Here is a 23,479-nt window from a genome sequence, read left to right as displayed (position 1 = left end):
AAGTGCGTCAGACCGGAATCCGAATAAGCTGCACGACGGTAAATCCACGTGATGTTATGCCATAATAGGCAGTACGGACTTAAGTACCGGTATGCCCGAAGCGCGTCGTTCTCGGTGCACACTGACGCGTCCTTTCCATAGCACTCTCTTCGCACTCTCATCTCCTCTTTCAGAATTATTCAAGTTTCCCAACATGCCACCCAAATCGTACGTATCCAATCATTATTGTATTGCACTCTGTGTCTTACATACTGCTAACAGCGACTGGGAGAAATGTGTGTATGAGAATTGAGTGCCGGCTGTATAGCTCTTGACGCTTCTGGTCTACAGGGGAGAAGAAAGCAGATAATAAGGAGGAGAAAGAAATCAAAGGTTTGTAATGAATCACCTGGACTGCTTTCGCGAACTGATAAGGGTTTCAGCCCTCGACGACAGCGACATTCAGATCTTGAAAACATATGTCAGTTTGCTATGCTATCAGTACCCATGGTCGTACTTACAGCACTGTAGGGACAGGGTGCTTATGCATCAAGACTCAAAAAGATCGAACAGGATATCAAAGATGCTCAGAAACGCGTGAACGAGAAACTCGGTATGCTCGCATAATGTTACCTCCGTCCATTCTGACCTTTTTCCTTTTCAGGAATTAAGGAGTCTGATACCGGGCTTGCCTCTCCAAATCTGTGGGACCTGCCAGTTGACCGGCAACGTATGAACGAAGAGCACGCTCTCCAAGTCGCACGCTGTACTAAGATCATACCCAAGGATCCAGAACTCGCCGCCGCAGCTCGTGCTGTGAACCCCACGGGCGCAATGCAGGGCCAGAAGGGTGCAGATGAGCAGGACAAATATGTAATCAACATCAAGCAGATTGCAAAATTTGTGGTGGGTCTTGGTGATCGGGTGGCGCCGACCGATATCGAGGAGGGCATGCGGGTAGGGTGAGCAAGGATATTCCTTCGCGGCGATCAGAGCTTTTTTTTTGACTGGTTGGGATGGCAGGGTCGACCGAACAAAGTATCAAATACAGATTCCGCTACCCCCCAAGATTGATGCTTCCGTCACGATGATGCAGGTGGAAGAGAAGCCTGATGTGACATATTCTGATGTTGGTGGCTGCAAGGAACAGATCGAGAAGCTTCGCGAAGTTGTAGAAACACCTTTATTGTCGGTGCGTGCATCTCGTTTACGTATCCACGAAGGTTTACTGAGTGTGTGTTAGCCTGAGCGATTTGTAAATCTCGGTATTGATCCTCCAAAGGGTGTCCTCCTATTCGGTCCACCAGGAACGGGGAAGACGCTCTGCGCACGAGCAGTGGCCAATCGTACAGATGCAACATTCATTCGTGTGATTGGCTCGGAGTTGGTGCAGAAGTACGTCGGGGAAGGCGCTCGGATGGTCCGTGAACTGTTCGAAATGGCCCGGAGTAAGAAAGCATGTATCATTTTCTTCGACGAGGTTGATGCGATAGGTGGGGCGCGATTTGACGATGGTGCCGGGGGAGACAACGAAGTGCAGCGAACGATGTTGGAATTGATCAATCAGCTAGACGGATTCGACCCGCGAGGAAATATCAAGGTCCTGATGGCTACGAATCGGTGTGTGCTGCTCGTAATGATTTTAAGGGCTGACATTGGCTTAACCCATTCAGACCTGATACGCTAGATCCTGCTCTTCTCCGGCCTGGTCGGTTAGATCGACGAGTCGAATTCTCGCTGCCGGACGTGGAAGGTCGCGCAAATATTCTGCGTATTCACGCTCGAAGGTTCGTGTGGTGTAGTCTATTGACCGTGTATCTATGTGTCACTGAATGCCTCATTTCAGTATGAGCTGCGAGCGTGATATCCGATTCGAACTGATTGCACGGCTGTGCCCTAGTACTACTGGTGCAGAGCTTCGTTCAGTAGCAACGGAGGCAGGAATGTTTGCGATCCGTGCACGACGGAAGGTAGCGACCGAACGGGATTTCCTGGACGCTGTGGAAAAGGTGGTGCGACAAGGCACGAAATTTTCAAGCACGTACGTATACATATTATTTTCCCACTGTGATGTGCTCATCTTATACTATGCAGGCCATTGTACCAGGTATATAACTAGGATAGCTCTGTCGTTTATGCACTTTATTTTAGTTTCAGACTCGCTATTGGACTTTTTTTCTCGTTTTACCATGAAACATGTGTGTGAATATTGAATCTTGTACGCATGCAAGAAGAGCTCTCGAACGCGGCTTGCGTTGGGTTCGGCTGTGACATTGATCGAATGGGGAGATATGTGCCTATGATGGATGCATGACATCCTAGCGGAGGCCATGATCAGATTGGGAGCGTCGTCTCGACTTGTTCGGTCCTGCCAACGTCCTTTTCGCTCTCTAACAGCATGCACCATCGACCGAAGGGCCTTGCATGCGCAGGTCGGTAGTGGCTACACAGCGGACGGAGGTCCTTCGGCGGCGCAGCTGTCACGACGAATGGAGGAAGTCCGTAAGCAGCCCCCACGCCCGCTCGTCCTCTCCGACCTCCTCTCCTTCGCCGACCCCGTTTCCCCGGAATCTGTCCTCGCCTCTGTTGGATATGTCTTCGCAGAGATACCTCGCCGTCTGGCTCTGCGCGCCCGTTCCTTGGAAGCACTCCCTTTCATTGTAGGAATGAATCCGTTCATAGCCCGCACACTGCAGGCATATCGTAGGAGCTTCCAGCTCATGACTTCGTATCCTCCAGTCAAAACCTTGGAGGATAACAAACGATTTTCCGCACAGCTTGAGGCGCTTGTACGAGCCCATGCAGATGACGTCCCCACCATGGCAAAGGGGTGAGTAGCGTTCCCATCTTATACATGGCCGGTCCTACGTGACTCGCCCGCTCGGGTGTTGCACGAGTTCAGGACGCTGAATGATTATCACGCACAGCTTCCAGGAATGTTCGCGCTACATGACTCCAGAGCAGATTAGTATCTTCCTCGACGAGGCTATACGTACCCGCATTTCCGTCCGTCTCATTGCCGAGCAGCACATTGCACTGTCTCGTGCTCTGGAGGAGAATGACAGCAGCAAAGACCATTTGGGTGTGGTGCACATGTCATGTTCACCGCGGGACATGGTCTCCATGTGTGCGTCTTGGGTAGGTGAACTCTGCGAAGCCACATTTGGGGCCCATCCAGAGATCATTATCGACGGCGACGTAGATGCCACCTTCGCGTAAGTGTTTAATATCTCAAAACGCGTCGCACAATGGGCCTGAAGTGCTATGATTTATTGTTGTAGTTATGTCCCCGTACACTTGGAGTACATACTCACTGAGATTCTGAAAAACGCTTTCCGTGCCACGACTGAACGGCACTTCAATCGGCACTCCTCTTCCCGCAGTTCAACCATTCCCCCTGTTGTGATCACTATCTCTCCGCCTCCTATAGGCGGTTCCTCGAGTCCGCGGTTCCTCTCTATGCGCGTGCGCGATCAGGGTGGAGGTGTTCAGCCGACGCATTTAGCCCAGATCTTCTCATATTCCTTTACTACTGCCGGACGCAATGCAGCGCAATCAAGCAGCGGGGGCGGATGGGACGACCCTGAGCTAGGGGGTGGCCCATATGCTGCTCAACATGTTGGTGGCAGCGCTGCCGTTGAAGGGTCAGGTTCTCTAGCAGGCGGTAGTGGCCTCTTCGCGGAAATGGCTGGACGTGGTGTCCAAATAGGCATGGGCACCATAGCCGGGCTGGGATATGGACTTCCAATGAGTCGGCTGTACGCTAGGTATGTCGTTGATTGGGTGTTCTCAGACACTATGCACCAATTTTTATGAATTAGATATTTTGGTGGTTTATTGGAATTTGTCTCTCTAGATGGGTGGGGTATGTGTTTGGTTACAAATAATTGTTTGCAGATTCTAATAACTTCAGCAGGGAGCGACGTCTTTTTGAGATTGAGATGCCTAGATGGTGCGGGGGATGTGGAGATCTAGTGGGCTGTCAGTAGTAGCATTGTTACTTGCGGCTTAGCAGTCTGTCAAATGGTGCCAAGTTGCCCGGTTCCTGCGTTATGACACGCAAATCAGACCGCGCGAAAGGGATAGGTAAAGTCCCAAAGATACTAGTCATTAATCCAGATGTATTGGAATGCAGAAGATGTAATAGTGCAGGTATGTCTGTGATGAGGTGCAAATAGCATCGGACGCGTGAAAATCGTCAACGAACTAGCAAATCAGAGCGATGGATGCTAATAAAATACAGTGAACCAGGGTATGCAGTAGAAGACCAGACCAGCTTAAGAGTCGTCAGCGTGTGATAAGTAATATAAATGCAGATCAGAGAAAGCTCTATCAGAGCAGCCAGGTCACGATGCCAGTTAGTGCTTCTATCATTTTGCAGTCTGGAAGGAAGCTCAGGTTAGTCTTCGCCACACAAGACATCAACAAATTAGGATCGGCTGACCATTGTTCGACTTGAATGGTACGATGACATTGACTGTGCTTGAGACGTCCGATATGTTCTCGACGAGCCCAGATTCGAGTGCACTGTAGACGACGTACTAGGTGTGCTAGGGACGGCCCCATTCGTCCGAGTAGAACGAGCAGTAAGGGGAGTAGGTGCACTGATCATAGACTTCTTTGGCGTCTCAGTAACATGTTTACTGCTCCGATTGCTGAAGCCAGCTGTAGAAGACAACAACGCTTTTGCAGTGCCCGGGGTCGGACTGGTGATCTTTGCACGTCGGCCTGCGGTAACGAAGGGATGTCTTAGCGCGGCTTGTGGTTTTATCCGTCGCTCAGGATCCCAGACCAGACACTTAGCGATGAAATCTACAAATTGCTCGTCGTCACATCGAAGGACTTGGGCGAGGCTTTTCGTGCCCGGGCGTCGTCTCCGGCCTTTGGAATTTACAACCGGCCTGGGGGCACCTGTGGTGTCTACACAATCTCAATAAGAATGTGTACCAAGATAACAAAAATATACAAAGCATACCGAAGAACAGCCTCTTCCGCGAGCTTCGATTGACAAAGTCTTTGTCTGGCACGCCCAAAATCTCCATGATACACGAAAGCTGCTCCTGCTCGTTCTCGCCAGGGAAGATAGGAAAACCAGTATACAACTCAGCCAAGATACAGCCCAAACTCCACATATCAATTGCCATGTGGTAGTTCATGCCCAGGATGACTTCAGGTGATCGATAGAAACGGCTTTGAATGTATGTGTAGACTATCACCGATTAGGATTCACATATATCGCAGTCGATAACATTTCACTTACTTTTCTCATGCTCGAAACAGCTACTGCCAAAATCGATCACTTTGATCGCACTCTTCGCTGGATGTCGAAGGAGGACATTCTAGAAGCAGATTAGGGGTCTGGTAGGGTGATCGATCAACGGGCATACCTCAGGCTTCAAGTCACAATGAACGATACGGTGGTGCCTCATGAGAGACAAGGACTGTAGCATCTGGCTTGTGAAGCGCCGTATCAATGCAGTTGTAAAGCCAACAAAACCATTAGCCTTGATTAGCTCATACAAGTTGATGCTCAATAACTCCATCGCAATGCAAAGGTGGCCACGGAAGTAGAAATGCTCCGTCATTTTGATGACGTGATGTTTCTCATCTTGGTCCTAGATAGTGGTTAGAATGGACGATTGAGACATGAGTCAAGCTATGACCACTCACCCATTTCCGCAGGCTGTCAAGTATTTTAATTTCAACCAAAGCCTGATGATGAAATCGCTTCTTGTTTCGGATGATCTTGATGGCCACGGATTCACCCGTACAGTGGTCACGACAGTTCAAGACTTGACCGAAAGAGCCCTTGCCCAACGTATCGAAGATTTCGTACCGGTATGCCAAATGGTCGTGATTCACTACAAGATAGTCTCCTCGTTCATCGTCATATCCATGATTATTGGTTGAGTTCTCCCAAGTCGCCCGCTTCTTGTCGCTATTGGCACCGATGCAGTAGACAGAGGGGAAATCGAGAATCTCCTTGCACTCATAATTGGACAAGTATTGGACCTGTGCACTCTTAAGGAGGGCTGACATGAAAAAGTGAATACGATGAATGGTATAGCTAAAAGGACAACTCACCAGCAGGTGTTGTCGCTGGTGTAGGAGCGATAGGTTCTGGGAATCGCAATAACCCATCAAGCTCCTCCTGTGTTGCCCCGGCTGCGAGCTTCTTTGCCTGTTGACGTCTAATGTACTGCAACATCTCTTCATCGCCAAGTAGTTCCTCCTCATCAATTGAGCTTGGCGCGGGCGACGGAGTCGACAATGACTGTCGACTTGTGGATGGAGAAGCCATGGCCTGCTGGATACTATGTGTGGATGAGGAATTGGAGGACCTAGATGTTGGAAGAGACATCTTTGGGCTGAGCAACTTCAAACCCTTCGAAGGCGAGAGCGCGGAGAAGCGATGTGACGACTGAGGCTCATTCTGTTGTGCAACAGATGATATGGACGCCACCGATCCTGTTGATGACTTGCGAAGGCCAGCGAATGACATCGATTCACGATTTTTGCGCGGGGCGGCACTGTTAGCAGTGGTGGACGTGGACGCGGAAACCTGGCGAGGAACACGCGACGTCGTCGACGGAGACGCCCGAATGGAATGACGTTGGCTCGATGCAGTAGGTTTCGAAGATGGGGCATGTCCATTCTCAAGCACACCGAATTCATTCATGAACTCATTTCCCGCAGTCGGTGAAGCCCCACGCGAGGGCGTAAGCGCGGAGCCACCAACTAATAAGCTCGCTCTCCGACCAGCTCCATTGGCCTTCAGTGTCGGGGAATTCGCCGTTGAAGATCGGCTCGAGATTCGAGGAATCTTAGTAGGTGTCTCTTTGGATAGACTTACAGTCGGGTTCAAGGATGAAGAGGGTGGGGCTTCCTTGGCTTCTCTTGCAACATGTGAAGTTACACTACCCACCGATGGCGAACCAGCAATCGTAGGTAATTGATTCCGACTTCGCAATGATGTATCAGATTGTTTCTGCATTGAGCTGACAGTCTGGGATGTTGCCCGAGAGGAGACTGGCTTCGTCGATTGCACCTGCTGATTAGACGACAGCGATGAAGATGAAGTGGACTTGAGACTGGCAACTCTTTGCGCGGTCGCAGCGGGTAGAGCGGAAATCTGCATCGGTGGCAAAGGCACTGGTTCTATCTTCTTTGGCTGCGCAGATGACAATGTCTGTGCAAAGGACTGAGCTTCTCAATTCAAGTCCCATGAATTTGAGACGAACCTTTCCACGTTTTCGACCCATCAGAACAGAGATTCTACTTTCACTTCGTTCCTTGTCATCCTTTCTTTGTTTTTCCTTATCCGATTCCTTCGCCGAATGGCTCTCCTTGCCGCTCTTCGCATCGCTCTTCTCCTTATCTGAGTGTAAGCTACGCCGAGAACTTGAACCCTTCAGTAGTGACGGCAAGCCGAGACTTAGCACAGACGACTTCTTATGAGCAGAACCAGCTGCAGAAGGTGAAGAGAGGCTAGTATCCTTTATGGGAGAATGGCTACTTGGTGCGCGCAGGTGAGTTGAGAAACTGTGCGTTCCGGCCGACGTAGGTGAGGGAGGCGGAGGCATCGTATGAGAAGGAGGTAACTGCATAGATTGTGACGACGAACGACGGAAAAATGGGATAGAAGAAGGAGTAAGCCGCTTAGAGGATGGGTGCCGATGAATGGAAGAGGTTGGGCTCAGAGGTGCTTGTGGGACGATGGGGACGTTGGTACTCGCACTCGAAGCGGTCTCAGAACGACTCGGTGCTAAGCGATCTGGTGTCCGCGACGACAGCACAGATGGATGCAGAGATGCACCAGAGATAGCAGGAGATAAAGGATCCCGTATAGACCCCGACACAGAACCAACCGATGACACAGATGCGAGTGAAGTCGCAGAGCCGTTTATTTGTGACCAGTCTTCCGTAGAAGTCTTGGAAGCCGAGGAGAGCGGATTTTCCCTAGAGACTGACTTCCTAAGTTGCGCACCAAATGTCAAAGAGCGCGGACTGATGGGAAACCCGGATGACCTCGTAGCTGTAGCGTCCTTCATCGAAGAAGTCGACGGCGAATTTGAGAGCTTCTTCCCCAAAGCGTTAGTAAAGCTCCATTTCTTTGATGGCGTCTTGTGCAAGTTAGTAGGCGTAGTAGACTTGTGTACTTGCAGCGAAGCATGCTTCGAAGGCGTGTTAGGGAACGAAGGAACATCCAGGGCAGCTTGGAAGCTGATATCACTGATTGTTTCTCGCTTGGACTTTGCAACGCCAGGGGTTTCTGGTACCGGACCATTTGACGATTGTCGCTGGGGCTTGTACTGGGAGATGTCTTTGGGCAGTGGCGGTACAGGAGGTACCGGGTTTTCTTCATGAGTGTCCGAATGAGTAGCCAATGCGGCAGCCCGGTCTCGTATAGACGTTGCATCGCCCGTATGACTACTTGATATATCACTACTGGCACTGTTCCTTCTGGCTTTGTTCGCCGACTGCCGGCCAGACGTCGCCGACACAGATGTGGCGCTAGTACTGATAGACAAAGTCGCAGAATCACGAGAGCTGGTAGTAGGAGTACTTGTGAAAGTCCCAGATGAAGCAGAACCGCGCTTGGGTGTGAAATTTGAGCGAGCATTGATTGAATCAGACTTCTTTAGTGGCTTGTCTAGCAAGGGAGAGGCGCTGCGATCGTCACCTGAGGTTACTGGAGTACCGTGGCGCTCGCCATCTGCGGACGTCGCAGTGGTTTCGAAGTTAGAACCAACTGCCTGCCGATGATATGACGGCTCCTTGACCTTCTCAAGGTCTTTAGTGGAGAGGACAGCATGAGTACTGGTACGTCTGTTATTGCGGCCACCTTCAATACCCTCCCATTGGGATGAGCCGGTTCCCGGAGTACTGGGCCGACTACTGGGCCGACTCAAGCTGCCCAATCGGCTGTGCGGACCAATACTCGACCTAGTACGAGTACTCCGAGAGGACAGACCGTCCAGCTTCCTCAAAGCCGCAGCTGTTGTCTGGTCGTCTAAATCAGACCATCCTTCTTGAGTACCACGCAAGAGTGAGTGCGCGACAACATTCGCTGGAAGCTGCGATGAAATTTCCTTCTCTCTCGAAGCACCTTGTAGAGGAGAAGTGGCGTTACTATTTGATGTCCCATGTCTCAGGAATTGTTTGATGGAAGATGACGACGGAGATGGGGGAAGATGCGAGAAATCTGAAGGAGCACGACGAGGATGTGTCTCCCCGTGGCTTGAAGAGGAAGAGCTCGCTGAAGCTTGTCTGGAATGCTTGACGCTGACGGACAGCGTATTTGTCCGACGATCCTTGGCCTTCTCCCTCGAGGAACCCGCCGAGGGCGACCCGACTCCAAGACTCCTGTGCCTACGCACGGAAGCTTTATCTTTTTCTTTGCCATTCGCTGGTACTACGATGGAGGCATGCTTCGACACCAATACTCCAGCGTAGTCCATCTCAAATTCATCCGATGTCCGTTTCCGTGGACGGTGTGGAAGAGAGGCGAAGGCGCTGGGTGGCGATACCCCACTGCCCGTTTGGACAACTGAATCGGAAGCAATGGTAAGTTCCGGAGTAGAGATGTCAATTAGCTGAGTGGCCGGTGGATGATCGGGAATATTTTGATCTATCGGATGACGATGGCGAGGATACAGAATTTCTTCGCCACCGCTCTCGTCTGCCACAGAGCGCTGCGAGCGCAACGGGCGCGCAACAGCCTTCACCTCGAGAAACTATTCCACATGCGTGTCATTAGGAAAATACTGAGATGTAGGTAATAAATTACCAACCTGGTCCTTGTCATCTGGATCGCCGTCCACAGCCTCGATAGTCCACGGGCTATCTGGCATATCTTTCTCGGCCTCCTCCACGCCGAACCGTACATCATCACTAATATCATCTTCGTTCACCTCGCCCACTGGCTCCTCAGTCTCAATGTCATCGTTGCGTGACCCCCGCGCCCAGCGTGGGGTAGCAAGCTCACCCACCCCAACCAATCCTCGTCTGTCAATGGCAGCAGGATCCTTGCCTGGCGTGACAGGTTCGTTCACAGAACGCATTTCGGGAGTCTTGGGCAGGGAATGCGTGCTCGGAAGAGCAGGTAGAGGCGATGAAGATGGGCTCTGTACGCTGAAGTAGTAGGGATCAAGCGAAGATGTAGCAGAGGCAGAACGCGGAGCTTCGGCATCCATTAGCGTAATAGGCTCCTCGGCTGTTCGTACGCGGCCAACAGGCTGTAAAACACGTAGTTAGCAAAAGGGTGCAACGATCCGGACGGATGATTACCTGTCGTACATCTCTACGAACATCGCGCTCGTATTGTACATCCCCGTCAGATGCAGCTTTAGGGTCGCCGAATACTAGGGTTGGTGGTCTGTCTTTCTTCTTCGTGCGTCCCTTGTCATGACCCAGTTGACCACTATGTGGCGAGGGCGGAGCAGACATATGAGAAAGAGATTAACGAGCGAGCGAGGGGAAAGAAAGACGAGGCAACAATAGAGAATATAAGATTGCACGAATGAATCGAGGCGAGAATTGAGAACAAAACAGGAGACAAGCAGACGGAGGCGGTGCCAGCTGGCCGTTGAGCTCAGATAGAGGACGCCCTTGCCAGTGGACTTGTCATTTCTGGGTTGTCTCGCTGTGTCGTAGAATGGCCTCATGTTGTTTGTATCTGTTTGAACTCAGTGGCTCATTGTCCCTGTTGGTTTCCCTCAAGTAGCTCGGTATCTGAAGCTGGAAGCCAAACAATTAAAATGAACATTACGCAAAACGCATCAACTGTAACCTGGCTATCTATGACAAATATCTATAGCGAAGGGGGTGACCCTGTTGTAGTATTCCATGCTGGTCCCGCAGGGATCTCCCAATCGCCGTGGCATCCGTATTCCCAGTCTGTTTCCTCGATAATCTCTTTCTGCGCCTCAACGAATGTAGCAAGGGAACACATCCCATCTTGCTGAACCGGACAACCTTTAAGACCTGTAAGTGGCACCACACCATCGTTGATTATGATACGGATTTGAGGGTCTTTCACCGAGGAACATGAAAGGACTTGGAAACGGTGAGGTCAGCGCTTAGAAAATGTCTCATGACGATGGCCAACGTACGCTGGAACTGAATGTTCGTAGCAAACGGTGCGAGATGGGATGCCTTGAATGAACGGTGAGAAGGTATATGATCAGCGGGAAGGGGACCCGAGGAAGCCAAAGTAGTCAAGTTGAGTGCGGTAATAACTAAGATTATAATAGCGTCAATAGTGGCCACAAGACCATGCTAGAACGCACCGTGCAGCACTACAACTTCGTGTGTAGCATCAACATACAAGCTTTGATTTAAAGGAAATGTCAAGGGGCTATCATCCAAGGTGGCATTGGTGGATGAATTGTGCGTTGCGATAGGTGTATGCGTAAGGCGCGCAACCAGTTCTTGAACATATCCTATACCCAATACCTTCGCTAGGGGTGATCCGAAAGCGGAATCGTACCAGAAGTATATATCCATTCTAATCGAAACATCAGCTATATTTCATAGTTGGAAAGGGACTGGTACTCAACGCATAATCAAAGCCTTCCCATTCCTCTTCTGTGAAGAGTTCGCAGAATTTGGAATATCCAATGGCGACAGTCTGAGAAGTCCGTTGTTTAGTTGATATATCTGATCCAGATTTTCACATAAACTCATAGACAACCACAAACCTCATATGCACACAGCTGTTGGAAGGTATACACATCCTCAATAGTTAGATTGTAGCCTTGCAATTGAGGGGCAAGGCGGGCAAGTGCATCCCTGAGATATATAGAGGTCCATTGTTGTAAATAAGGGAAAGCACGATCGGATTTTGAGGGAAAAGCCGCATTAGGGCATCTGCAGATTAGAGGTTACAACGGCAAACTCAAGGGCGGTGCGACCAACTCACGTCTTATACGGCGCAAGCGTATTGTTGTACTACGGAAGAGTTAGCTCAAGCAGCAGTACGAACAGCACTTTACGCACACCAGGATCTTCAATCGTGATACTTTGCTCATACTGTCCCTCGAAAGGATAACCAAAAAAACCAATTGCAAAATTCAATGCCGACGCCAACATACGATCCCTGCTTGAAGGATAAGAGGGGCGGCTAGTGGCAGATTACTACTTACTGCGACTCAGTGCGGAAGACGGGTATAGTATTGGTTTCCGTAAAATTCTGTATATTGATGACCATGAGGATTTATCCAGGTCAAAGAGAGTATACCTACCTTCAACAGGAAACCATACTTCATACGCATCGAGACCCCGAGATCAACTACAATCCATTCATGAGTGCAATGCATAGTCCCGATAATTGCACCTCACATAGCTGTTGCCTGCCAAACGGCGTCAAGACTGGTCGAAGTCAGAGGGAAACGCATGTTCAACCACTGTTCGCAAACTTACTCTCTTCCCCTAGCTTATAGGTCCTGCGGCACAGTAACATAAGTACTCGCAGGATGAACGTATACGCGTTACTGACCAGTCATTCAAAAATGTCAGGCCGCCGCTAGCAGTCCACCACGAAGCAGCCTCATTCAATCTCGAGGCTAACTTTGCGGGACCGCCATACGATGCTGATGACGGAGACAGACGTCAGTCGCTGCAAGTAAAGGATACAGAACAGCATAACAGCTATTATGTAGGCTCTAGCAGCGTTGAGTTCTTCACTATGAGTTTGAACGTACTCACCCCACTCGGTTGGATAACGTGCACCATGTCTGTGCAGGAGATGCAAGCCAGTGACACGACAGGTATCAGGAGCCTCTGGACTGGAGTCCAGCCCGAACGCACCCTTGCCGACACTGAACCAAGGAGAGAGATTTCCCCAATGTGTGAATAAGTTAAAATCGCTCTTGTTAGCTCCCTGTTGAGTAAAAGAAGGTGACACCAAGTGAGCAGCGCCACTATGTATGGGATACGCTGGGGCAGTAGCAATGAGTCCGGGCTCCGCGCCGGTTGGTGTTGGGCCAGCATGACCAACATGAGTTGGGAACAACGAAGGAAAGTAGTTAGTCGGAGTCGCAGGAGGGAAATGGTGGACCTCTGTGGAACCAACGTATGGGGGGGCGAGAATGTTTACATTGAGGGTGTCAGCGTCCTGTCCAGAAAATAACCAATGACGGGAACCGATGAGGAGTTGCAAGAATGCGCAAGCCATAATCCCGCTCAGAAAAGCCAGGGACATCTGCCATGCATGACGAGAGGTGAATACGGAACATCTCGAGGTGCACCTGGACTGTGCTGGATCCTGAATCTTCTGCTGTGAGGTCGGGAGCAGCGCTTCGCTCTCTGGATCAGGAGCATTGTGTTGCTTGTACTCTTCTCGGTCGTCTTCGTCCTCGTAGAGACCCATTTCGACAGCTGCCTACTATGTGGCGGCGTTGAGGACAAGGGCAAGGAGTGCGTACGAGGCAAGGGTAACTCTTAGCAGAACGCGGCGCTATTGGGGAACGCGCTGGAGCCACACTTGATATCTAATTTGGAAGGTGCCGTAGTTTGGATCTAAGTTCGCTCCGGACACCGTGGGCAATTGACGAAGTTCGGCGGTTGAACATGCGTCGGAAGCTGGCCGCGAGAGATCGCATTTCCCTGCAATATTTGAACGGTTCAAAGCGCGATCACTTGGCTGGACTTTGCGTGCAAAGAACATGGCAAGTGGACCAATCAGAGGCTAGCGATCTGCCATGTTCGGTGCCCGTTGAATGTAACATCTAACGTTCGAGCTCGGAAAATCAAGTGCAAATGCGGTCTCTTTTTGCGCATGTCTGGTACTACATGCTCGACAATCGGACACCGTTTTGCCCATACTGGGAGGATTACAGGCTCTGCCACAGCGGTAGTGGACTTCGGTCAGACCATCGCATCATGCATGGTGAACGTGTCATAGATTACATGGATTACTTGAGTTTATGTGCAATTAGTCAAACCGTGTATTATAAACGAGTGATACCGTGACGAATATGTGTGGACTACGAGGATGAGTCTGTCGTAGGCAGCAGCCTAATCAAGGATGGGAGACAGGCTTGTGAAATTGCGGAAAAATAAAATTCGTGCTCTGAGTTATGAGGCCCAACAAGGTTATGCGCTATTTCATGGGCCAGGGTAAAATACCTATAGTTGAACATAGGTCAAGACACGCCTGCAGGCGACAGAAACGACAGACCATGATACTTGAGCATCCCTCATTTCGCCACGCTGTACAGATTCATCGTCTATATAGCCAAATCTATCAGTCCATTCACATCATGACGCAGCTTTGGACATACGCCATGCTTCGAAGTATCGCAAATTGAGAAACAAGCTCGCGTTCCTGTTGAATGCGATGCGATGTCCGACTGAATCGTAGTAAATATGTGTGCTAGACATGGGCAGCTTGTAGGCTTCACAGAGAGGTTGTATCACGTATATGAATCTCGCGAGGCTTTCCGCTTTCGCTGCCATAAGTGATTCGGCATCGGAGATGTCTGAAAGCAGTGAGCAATATAAAACAGCATGCTATCTTTTCCCATTTACCTTTAGACACGAAGAAATTCACACTCCCCATATCGCCTGGTATAGTGAGAAGAGACTCCACTGTGAAGGAGATATATATGACGCACCAACCCGCACTAGGTCTAGCGATTCCCCAGAACCATCGCAATATCCCTCCTTTAGTGTTTCCTCCACCATCTGCATTCTTTCGCGGGACTGCAATCTGTCACTTTTCTCTTGCTTGCATGCATTAATGGCAAGATTGACATTGTGGGCTGGAGATATTTGGCATAAATCTACGTCTCAGAGATGTCAAGACTGCTCACCGATCATGGAGGGTGGAGTTACACCGGACCTGGAGCCATTCCGATCGCCTTGAGGTTTTGACTGATGTGTTTGTTCGAGAGGTCCCATATTGAGCTCGGATGTGATTTGTGGTGGTATTCCAATTTGCGGTGATGGAATGTTGTCCACATTGCCTGGCTTACCGGCCGGAAGGGAATTGGTTTCGTCCTCGGAACCCTTGACAGGCTGTGGCTTCGCGCCAAATCGACGTTTCCATAAGTCGAGCGACTGGCGAATTGTGGAGGATGCTCTCGGCGGATTCCTCAAAGGGTCATTAGTACCCAATTGCAGCTTCGCAAGCTCCGTCTGAGCTGATGAGATCTCGTGCTTCTCTTCAGCCTTCAAGGTACCAGGCAATGTCGGAGATTGGGAACGACTCTCCGGGATAAGCGCTGACGATCTTGCCGCTGCCTCAGCCTGAGCTTCGCGCTGCGCTTTCTGCTGCCGAAGAATGCGATCGACTGGAAAAGATATACACAATCTACCCAGAGCATGTAAACAAATGATATCATACCGTTATATCCCCTCCTTTTAAGAGCCCTCAAGTCTGTTGATAAGATCGTCATAAATAGAAGCGAATCGTTGATCTTTGGAGATTCGAATAAAAGCCGGCACATGGACGTCGACACTCTGCAGAAGTATTTTAGTGAGGTTGTCATTAGTTATGCACACATCTCCCTTACTCATACATATCCACTTGATCACGTCCTGCCAACCAGAGTTCAATTGGCCCACGACCAACTCGCTTGGCCACTGCGGAAGACTCTTGAGTGCGTCGCAAAGGTTTGCCGTCGAATTGGAGAGACTTGACAACCATCAGTTTACCGAACATTTTGACGATAAAGTTGCGATCATCGTTGAGCCAGTCAAAAGTGATACGACGACGAGTGTGTGGCTGTTCATGCAAAAAAAGCGGTAACCTCTCCAATACTAATGACCGAACTTCAGCAGCTTTACGCGATTCCTTAATTTCGTTTCCGGTGCTGTATTCTTCCCGTACGAGGGTGCCTAATGATTTGCTGCCCAATTGTGAATAGAATCCTGAACAGTCCGTGGTAAGTAAAATCCCAGAGAAGGTCTCTCGAAAACGCATACCTTCGATGAGTTCTTCTTGTGGCGCTGTAAAAATCGAGCTACCGAATAATTGGTATAAATTTGAATCGTCCGCAATGACCACTCGATCAGGTGTCACCAAGTCGTATTCAAAATCCCAATCTTCTTCTTCCAGATCATCTTGACGGTCTGAGGGTCGAACCTTCTCAGCCACTGAAGATTTCTTGACTCGCCTCGAGCCTAATAAAATCGCAGATCTCTTGAGACGAGCCACCGTAGTCGGTGAGATGAGGCGGAAGTTGACGGCGATATTCCGTAGCTCTATGAGATAGCTAAACAACACCTGCTTAGTGCGAATGACTGGAAAAGATTATACCGAACATACTTGTCCCGCCCCTCCGCAAGATCATAAAAATGCCGAGGATTTTCCAGCATAATCTTCGTAATCTCCTCCACTGAAGGCTCGTGTTTCGTCCCGCATGCGCTGAGGAACTGATTTGCTTGGAGACCGAAATCCACGAACACAAAAAGCCTAGAGTGGAACTGAAGGTTGGAATCTCCAGAAAAGTAGCATTGATTGGGAGACAACATGCGGATCGCCGCATCGCTTCCAGGAGTCTTGACTGGGACGAATGGTAGTCGTGATAATACCTCAAGCTGGGCCTTACTGAAGTCTATATCTCATTCATCACTGGGACACTCACTTTGGCACACTACGTGAATCACGTACCTGATACGCGAGTCGCTAATATACCGAACCAAGTCCTGGCATCAGCTTCTGCATGTGGAGGAGATTGCTTCAAGAGATTGACTAAAGCAGCTCCTGGAGGATGTTCACGGATCTTTAATTTGGACGATGCATCCATCTGAAGACTCGGATCCACAACTGGGAATCCGAGTGAGGCCCAAGAGCCATTTGAAAACACCTGCAGCCACTGTCAATTTTAAGGGAGAAAACTAGTTCTGTGTAAATGCTGACCTCGGACGGCTTTGCCATGTGGCTCGATCCATTTTTAATAGCAGGTACAAATGACAAGTCAACGAATGCGGTGGGATCATAGTCAGAATACTTAGTGGCAAAGTTGTCCAAAAAATACTTCAACGCAAGTGATCGTACACTTTCGTCTGGATTGGAAGCCAAATTCAAGATGATGGGCAGAGGGGGATAACGGCGCAATCCTAGACTGTAAAGGAACTTAGCTGCTCGAGAATAGTCAGTAAGTCCTAAAGCATGCATAACCACCACTGACCTTCTTCAGAGTTACTTCGCCACTTCGGATGATCACCCCAGCTGATGATTGGAAGGCCCAACTTTCGAAGTGTGTCTATTGGCTCGTAAAGCTCACTGGCCTTGAACCGAGCAGATTTCTCGTTGTTATCAAGATTACTCTCTTTGGGAAACGCAGCAGTCATACGAAGACGATCTACTTCTGCAGATGATAGCGTGGCCTGCACAGCGACTAGATATTTGATTAATTCAGCAATTGTCCAGTCACCAGTTTTAATCATCCTGGAATGTGCATGTATTAGAGGATAACCGGATAAGAATTACCAGAGCCTTACCTGTTGAAAACGATCTGGAGTTCAACATGCTGTCGAACCCCGATGGCGACTAGGACCTTCTCCATGGGGCCCTTGATTTGATTTCCGGAAGGGAACAGAACCATGGGCAGATCGCGGAAGATGTGGGCACTCGCAAAATAGGATTCATCGGGCATCCTCATACCTGCCGAAGTAGGCACACACACTTTTCCTTGAAAGAGGGCAGCGACTTCTTGTTGAGTACTTCTCGGAAGTTGCTGCCATGCCCGAGAGACTACTTCCAGTACTCGCTCCGCCCATTGTGGTGAGCTCGTGAAATCGTAGTCAACCCCTAGTGCTGATACAGTGGGGGCTGTGACGTATCGCAACCAATCCAAAAGGGTTAGCTCTCGCCAAGGAAATGCTGCCGCCAATTTGCTGTGGTCAAACTGCTTGCTGATACTGACCGGGAGTAGATGAGGTGGTAGTGGGCCGTCAGTGGGGATTATAGCTCCTGGCATCCCGCGGACGTTCAGGAGTGTTTGGATAGCAGACATAGGCACTATCTTTGCATCGTCAGCGTCCCGGTCTCCTAGGATCAGTACGGCTGCATTTAGTAGCTCAGACCGGATCTGTACGAGGTTTTGCGGGACACTCTGGCTCTGCATTGTGAGCCACCACTTGAAACAAGCCACTATCTCTGTTTCCGATAGCGGTCTCGCCCGCAATTCATGAAGCACGTCCATGAACTCGATCTCCTTGATCATTCCCCGTGAACGCAGGGAGCTGATCATCTTGGGTGCACCGTTCACGACATCTTCAGGTAATGTAGGCAGCTCTTTCAAAAATTCCGAGAAAACTTGGTCTTGGATACGGACATCTACTACATTCCGGATGCCAGTGGATGAGATGATCGGAAACGGCTGGTTGGGTGCGGAAGCAAAGAAAGCGGCCTCCAGTTTTGTAGAGACGAGAGAAGATGGCGTAGAGTGATGGAATGTGAAAAATTTCAACAGATGCAATCCTCGGCCGCGCAACCAGGCTTGTACGGTGTCACTGGGAACTCTCAGTGATTCTGAATCAGCTGCACCATTCCATAATCGGCGTAAGTTAGCCATCTCGAGTTCGTACGCCGCGCGAGCCAAAAACCCTCCAACGTAGAGTAGCTCCTCGTTCCAAACTATCGAAAGAACGCTTCAAACATTGCGCATATTAGAGAAAATTCATCATACCTGCGACGGTGCGGTCCCTACAAGAGGAAATTTCAGTCGCAACGTTTGTTCAATGGTCGACCCCTACTTACATCAAATCGATAGACTCTCGTTCAACTGTTGGAATGAATCGTGCCGCTATGTGACCCGCAATTCCGGTGGTTTGACCAGTGGCATGGCCCTGCACAATGGCACGTACGTTTGTTAAACCAGATCGAGAGATCGACTTGAGACACTTACGATGAAGATCTTTGCCGCGCCCACGCTAAGGATAAAGATAGTGACAACGAATATAATAGTGACTTGATACGCCATACCCTTCTATATCAGCACGAAGGCCTTGAAAAACGCTCCCAGTCATCTCTGGCTGCTTCTTGTCCTCTTCGATACTCGCATCATATTCATCCTTACCCGTCTGTAAGGACAGGGTTCATGAATGATGCTACAACAAGTATCATAACAGGCTCACGTATATCAACTCTAATCTCATGCTGGTAGGTGGATTCTTCTTTGTGGCACGATTAAGCTCTCTTCGTAACTTTTGGTCGATTTTTACCATAACTTCAGCTGTAAACACTGATAGAGTTACGCTTGACTCAATGATCTCAGTTGAATCAGCATCGTTTGCGCTGACTGGCTGCAGAGGTGTAACAGGCCGCTGAGGAGTGCTTGTGCCAGAAAGCGAAGCAAATAGTGAAGAAAAGAAACTCCCTGAACCAACTGCCGGTGTCGGCTTGGATACTACTACGGTGGATTTTCTCTCGCTGCCGCTCATGTACACCCATCGGATTAGCTCGGTCTTGATAGATAATGCTAAACAAAAATTGTCTGGAGCAGTTCAGCGTCGCACAGCAAGGATGGACTCACGGGTAGTCTGTATATCTTTTACTTGCATAATACCTCTGAGGCTCAGGTTCTTAAGTCCTTGAGGAATGCCGACAGAATTTGGAGACCCAGCGTTCTTATTCAGGCGGGAGATGCGTCTATCGTCAAGGAAAACGCTGACTTCGCGTAGATGTGTCATAAATGTGAGGGAAGAAGCAAGGAACCGCGTAAGATCAAATGCACGGGGTATCGGAGCGGGCTCCCTCAATGACATTTCAAAGGTCGTCCAAACATCGGTATCTGCGGATGGAAGCTTCCCTCGACGAGCAAAAAGCTGTATAGAACAAGATGTTGGAAGTTTCCTCTACGCGTCTCACGGTTATCTCACCTGATCCTTCTTGTCCTTCCAATAGAAACCCATCCATTGTCCTAACGAGCGTCGATTGAGCAGGAGCACACATTGATAGAATACAGGGATTGGCACCTCCTGAGGTGACAAATGGTTCCTCTGTAACGGAGAACAAGCTATAAAAGCCTAGATGAACGTAAGTCAAAGCATCCCCGCACTGTAAAGTCATTAAGTACTGACCAACACCGAAGGCCCCAATCTTCTCCTCATCTGGGTTTCCCTCGGCTGTGGGATAACACTATCAGAGAGTGATCTTCTTCGCACAAGAAAACGCACCGATCTTCTTCAAACGATTCCAGTCCTCGTCTCTAAAGCTCATGCCATCGTTCCTGAATGTCCATTGATGCACCTCAAGCGGCATTCAGCGATCATGTACACTTTGAACAAGGACTAGAGTCTCACTAGCGCTGCCTTCTGATCTAATTCATGTTTCTTCTCATTGGAACTTTCAGCATTATATGCTTCCTCGTTGTTGCCCCGCTTGTCCAGGAAGTCTTTGGTCTCGAAATGTATTTCGACGGACTTAGCGCTTGCATCGTCCGAGTTCTGCAGAAGCTCACGGAAAACTGATGATATTCATTCAGTTCCTGCACAGCTGTATGAACAGACATCGCATACCCGTGAACTCCCCCGAATACCGCGCGAGCACTTTGTCAATGAGAGCGCGTTGATTAACCTCAACTGACTCGTCGTGGCCACTCTCCCACTGCCCCCATTGATCGGCGACCTTGAACCTCCTATAGAATGACAAACGATTGACGTACCAGCATATCTTTTGGGGGCATCATCTCGATATAGCGAGCTCAGAAGTGAAAAGAAAACGTAATGTGTAAAGCGAGCTGTAAGGTCCTCAACACGTTGCAACAGGGCTGCAGTAGGCGTCCAAGTCGTCACGTAGATCGGCGACTACCAACAGACCCGAGGGTATTCCAATTGATTTGTTTGGTGCACCACAGTCACTGCAGAGCCTCAAAAAATCCAACGCCTATCCAAGAAAAAGAATAAGGGCAAGCTAGAGGTCGAGGACCAGCGCAGTCGTACGCCGAACGCAACGCGCTCAGCGCGATCGGTTCCTATGCGTCTGGCGCTAACGCATACAGCATTATGATCAGCTAAGCGCTCGTTGTAGAATTTGCGTACGGGCCAGTAGAGTTACTAGTCACGTCTTGCTACCGTCGAATGCATTAATTGCATGCGATTCAAAGTACGGACGATGTCCTTTACCTTCTACCCATACCTGGTGACACTCTGTACAATCTCCGACCGCCTGCAACAACTACCGACTCATGCTGCCAACACATCCTTGAGCCTTCTGCGAGTCTACTGAAAGCACTATACAACGGCACTTCTAGCTTTGAAACAAGTTCTCGGATACTCCGCCTCACGCAGATTATATCGGCTGTACTCAAGCACAATAATCAAGGTACATAATACTTATGAACCCAAACTGTGTGAGAAGGAGAAGACGGTCACTGGTAATTTACACAAAATGCTTGCTCATCTATAATTCCACCGACGTGCCAAGGCTAGATTCAGCTTGTTTGATTTTCTCTCTAGTAAGCCGCCCTTTCCCCCTTGCACGCTCGACCTGGGCCCATAACAGTTTCGCCTCGTCACACACAGTCATGTCTTCGTCGTACATATTCAAGAACCTCTCTACTTCTTGTTCATAATCCCTATGGACATCGGCGATGACCTTCCGCACCCCATCGAAGAACGCGTCCAACACGGAGAGATTATGCATCACCAGCAGAGAGTGTGCTGACATTTCATGGGTATGCAGAAGATGGTGGAGATATGATCGCTTGAGAGGCGGCTGTACTAAATTTGTTTTTGAATTCTCGGGTTCAATGGGGAATGACAGACGATCCACAGAACTATGTCGCAGATGGTCTGCTGGTCGCGCAGGAGAACAGGCTGCACACGGGCATACCCTAACTCCGGAAATTTCATTGTTGACAAATCCCCCCTGGTGAGAGAACGCATCGAGAAAGCTGGACGCGAGTCGTGAGTGATCATGCGCATATTGTGCGTCGTACAAGTTATGCCCCAAGTCCAATTTGCCGTTATGCCGAGTTCGAGGCCCTGGACAGTTTGTCGAAGCAACAGACGGGTTCTCCGGCACCGGAAAGCGAAAGTCTAGGACAATGCCGATGTCCGCAGCGCGTTGCGCCCAGTGAGCATCGAATACGTCAATCCCAACATCACGTATCAGGCGCAAGATCTCGTGAGGGGACCTAGCTGAATTGACGATCCGAAGTGTGTTTGGGGAGAGACAGTCGAGGGAAGCTTGGAGTAGGGTGGTCAACCGGGCAGTGTCGTCGGCATGGCTATGGTCATCGGGACTAGGCATGATGGAATTGAGAGCTCCGTGTGCCTGGTCGGACAGTACCTCAGATGTATCTTTCATCGGCACAACGCGAGTGGCTCGAAGAGGTACTAGGTCGAAGACATAGCCAGCGACGCCATCGTTCAGCTTACGGAGGGGCTTCAGCTGCTCTGAATCACTGCTCTCGAGGTCTTCCATCAAGGTCTGTGAAAAAGCACGACGCGCCTGTACACTTGTCCCTCCAGCCATATGAACCAAGACTTGGCTACGATATGGCTCCGTACGGCTTTCATCATGAGAGATTGACGACGCATTTATGTGTTGTGGATGATTTTTGAGGATCTCTGCCAGCCAAGCAGCCGATCTATCGATGCTTTTCGTCAGGCGTTTTTGCGAATGAGGTAGTTTGGTAAATGGGGTGTCCGAGAGAGCCGTCACCACATCGGGATTGCAAGCCGAAACACATGACATCCACGCGTGCGTAGTTACCTATATACTCTATTAAAGAATTTTGTAAATGGGAGAAGTAAAATATCCGACCTTGCGGACACCTCTGATACAATACGCGGATATGAAATCTTTTCCATTTGGAGGCATATCGCGACCATCAAAAGGATCCCTTACAGACATCGACAACGCGTGCTGTGAGGGCACGTATCCTAGAAACCGGTGAAGCGGATGTGTCCCTGACTGTAAGGTCGGCACGGGCGGCGTATGCTCCAGGCTACAAAGTCGAGACATTCGTAAGGGGGGAAACGAAAAACGCGCCGCCGCCGCAGATCGCGACCACTTGGCAACGACAAGAATGTGGAGGCTCTTACAATGATTCAAAAGGCACATGGATCCAGCGCACGGCTTGTGTGAGCCTCACATTGTCTCTGGAGAGATGAGGTATCACTCCACGAGACGTCGAAACCATGAGTGCTGGAGTCTCGATCGTAATAGGTGAGGGCTCGTCGGGACGATGAACCGTAACTTGCCCGTGTCGAGGCCCGAGGAGTGTAGGGCTAGGCGCAATTTCCGAGAAATTTAGGAAGGTCAGAGGTTTTGCTTGCATTGGATCCTGACCATTGTCACTACTGGTCCGTGTGATGTCGCACAGATAATTGCTCACCGCTGACACTACTGACGAGGCAACTGCGTAAACAAATCACGTCGGGACGACTAAAAAGCAGAAGGGTTCAAGGAACTGCAGCTGAGTCCGCCGATCGAGATCAAATTGGTAGACGCCTGCGTAGTATCGATTCGCCCATCGACGGCAATCGAGAGAACACAGCTCAGGTTGCAGGTGGACACACAGTTTGTGTGCTGATGGGA

General features: G+C 49.8%; 5 protein-coding genes across 5 annotated transcripts; 1 reads left to right on the top strand and 4 right to left on the bottom strand.

Annotated features, from left to right (window-relative positions):
• Nucleotides 1-193: 193 nt before the first annotated feature.
• FIBRA_05023 (uncharacterized protein) lies at nucleotides 194-3,954 on the top strand (the record flags this gene model as incomplete). The annotated part of the gene is made up of 16 exons (XM_012326802.1): nucleotides 194-207; nucleotides 262-275; nucleotides 331-372; nucleotides 423-460; nucleotides 511-592; nucleotides 644-941; nucleotides 1,003-1,171; nucleotides 1,223-1,599; nucleotides 1,653-1,766; nucleotides 1,826-2,020; nucleotides 2,074-2,086; nucleotides 2,412-2,809; nucleotides 2,907-3,194; nucleotides 3,261-3,746; nucleotides 3,801-3,844; nucleotides 3,896-3,954. 16 exons carry the CDS (start codon nucleotides 194-196, stop codon nucleotides 3,952-3,954), a joined length of 2,631 nt encoding a protein of 876 aa, XP_012182192.1.
• A 454-nt stretch (nucleotides 3,955-4,408) lies between these two features.
• On the bottom strand, nucleotides 4,409-10,428 carry FIBRA_05022 (uncharacterized protein; the record flags this gene model as incomplete). The annotated part of the gene is made up of 9 exons (XM_012326801.1): nucleotides 4,409-4,899; nucleotides 4,955-5,188; nucleotides 5,240-5,318; nucleotides 5,367-5,594; nucleotides 5,650-6,011; nucleotides 6,064-7,168; nucleotides 7,221-9,716; nucleotides 9,774-10,217; nucleotides 10,270-10,428. The coding sequence occupies 9 exons, from the start codon at nucleotides 10,426-10,428 to the stop codon at nucleotides 4,409-4,411; spliced, it is 5,598 nt and encodes a 1,865-aa protein (XP_012182191.1).
• A 364-nt stretch (nucleotides 10,429-10,792) lies between these two features.
• On the bottom strand, nucleotides 10,793-13,351 carry FIBRA_05021 (uncharacterized protein; the record flags this gene model as incomplete). Its single annotated transcript, XM_012326800.1, has 13 exons — nucleotides 10,793-11,037; nucleotides 11,094-11,219; nucleotides 11,271-11,488; nucleotides 11,541-11,611; nucleotides 11,682-11,850; nucleotides 11,903-11,931; nucleotides 11,980-12,079; nucleotides 12,126-12,172; nucleotides 12,225-12,271; nucleotides 12,322-12,351; nucleotides 12,403-12,425; nucleotides 12,479-12,572; nucleotides 12,688-13,351. 13 exons carry the CDS (start codon nucleotides 13,349-13,351, stop codon nucleotides 10,793-10,795), a joined length of 1,863 nt encoding a protein of 620 aa, XP_012182190.1.
• A 758-nt stretch (nucleotides 13,352-14,109) lies between these two features.
• FIBRA_05020 (uncharacterized protein) lies at nucleotides 14,110-20,618 on the bottom strand (the record flags this gene model as incomplete). The annotated part of the gene is made up of 26 exons (XM_012326799.1): nucleotides 14,110-14,210; nucleotides 14,265-14,462; nucleotides 14,512-14,547; nucleotides 14,598-14,744; nucleotides 14,796-15,275; nucleotides 15,329-15,444; nucleotides 15,504-15,855; nucleotides 15,910-16,199; nucleotides 16,253-16,541; nucleotides 16,598-16,793; nucleotides 16,847-17,067; nucleotides 17,118-17,377; nucleotides 17,431-18,568; nucleotides 18,621-18,637; nucleotides 18,692-18,780; nucleotides 18,840-18,864; nucleotides 18,917-19,014; nucleotides 19,069-19,412; nucleotides 19,467-19,758; nucleotides 19,813-19,853; nucleotides 19,909-19,959; nucleotides 20,014-20,058; nucleotides 20,110-20,182; nucleotides 20,236-20,399; nucleotides 20,452-20,539; nucleotides 20,598-20,618. 26 exons carry the CDS (start codon nucleotides 20,616-20,618, stop codon nucleotides 14,110-14,112), a joined length of 5,172 nt encoding a protein of 1,723 aa, XP_012182189.1.
• Nucleotides 20,619-21,334: 716 nt separating this feature from the next.
• Nucleotides 21,335-22,411, bottom strand: FIBRA_05019 (uncharacterized protein; the record flags this gene model as incomplete). Its single annotated transcript, XM_012326798.1, has 1 exon — nucleotides 21,335-22,411. One exon carries the CDS (start codon nucleotides 22,409-22,411, stop codon nucleotides 21,335-21,337), a length of 1,077 nt encoding a protein of 358 aa, XP_012182188.1.
• Nucleotides 22,412-23,479: the final 1,068 nt, after the last annotated feature.

This window comes from Fibroporia radiculosa, assembly GCF_000313525.1.
Source record: "Fibroporia radiculosa TFFH 294 genomic supercontigs, scaffold3721, whole genome shotgun sequence".
NCBI lineage: Eukaryota > Fungi > Basidiomycota > Agaricomycetes > Polyporales > Fibroporiaceae > Fibroporia > Fibroporia radiculosa.
This window is presented reverse-complemented; position numbering and strand designations above follow the sequence as displayed.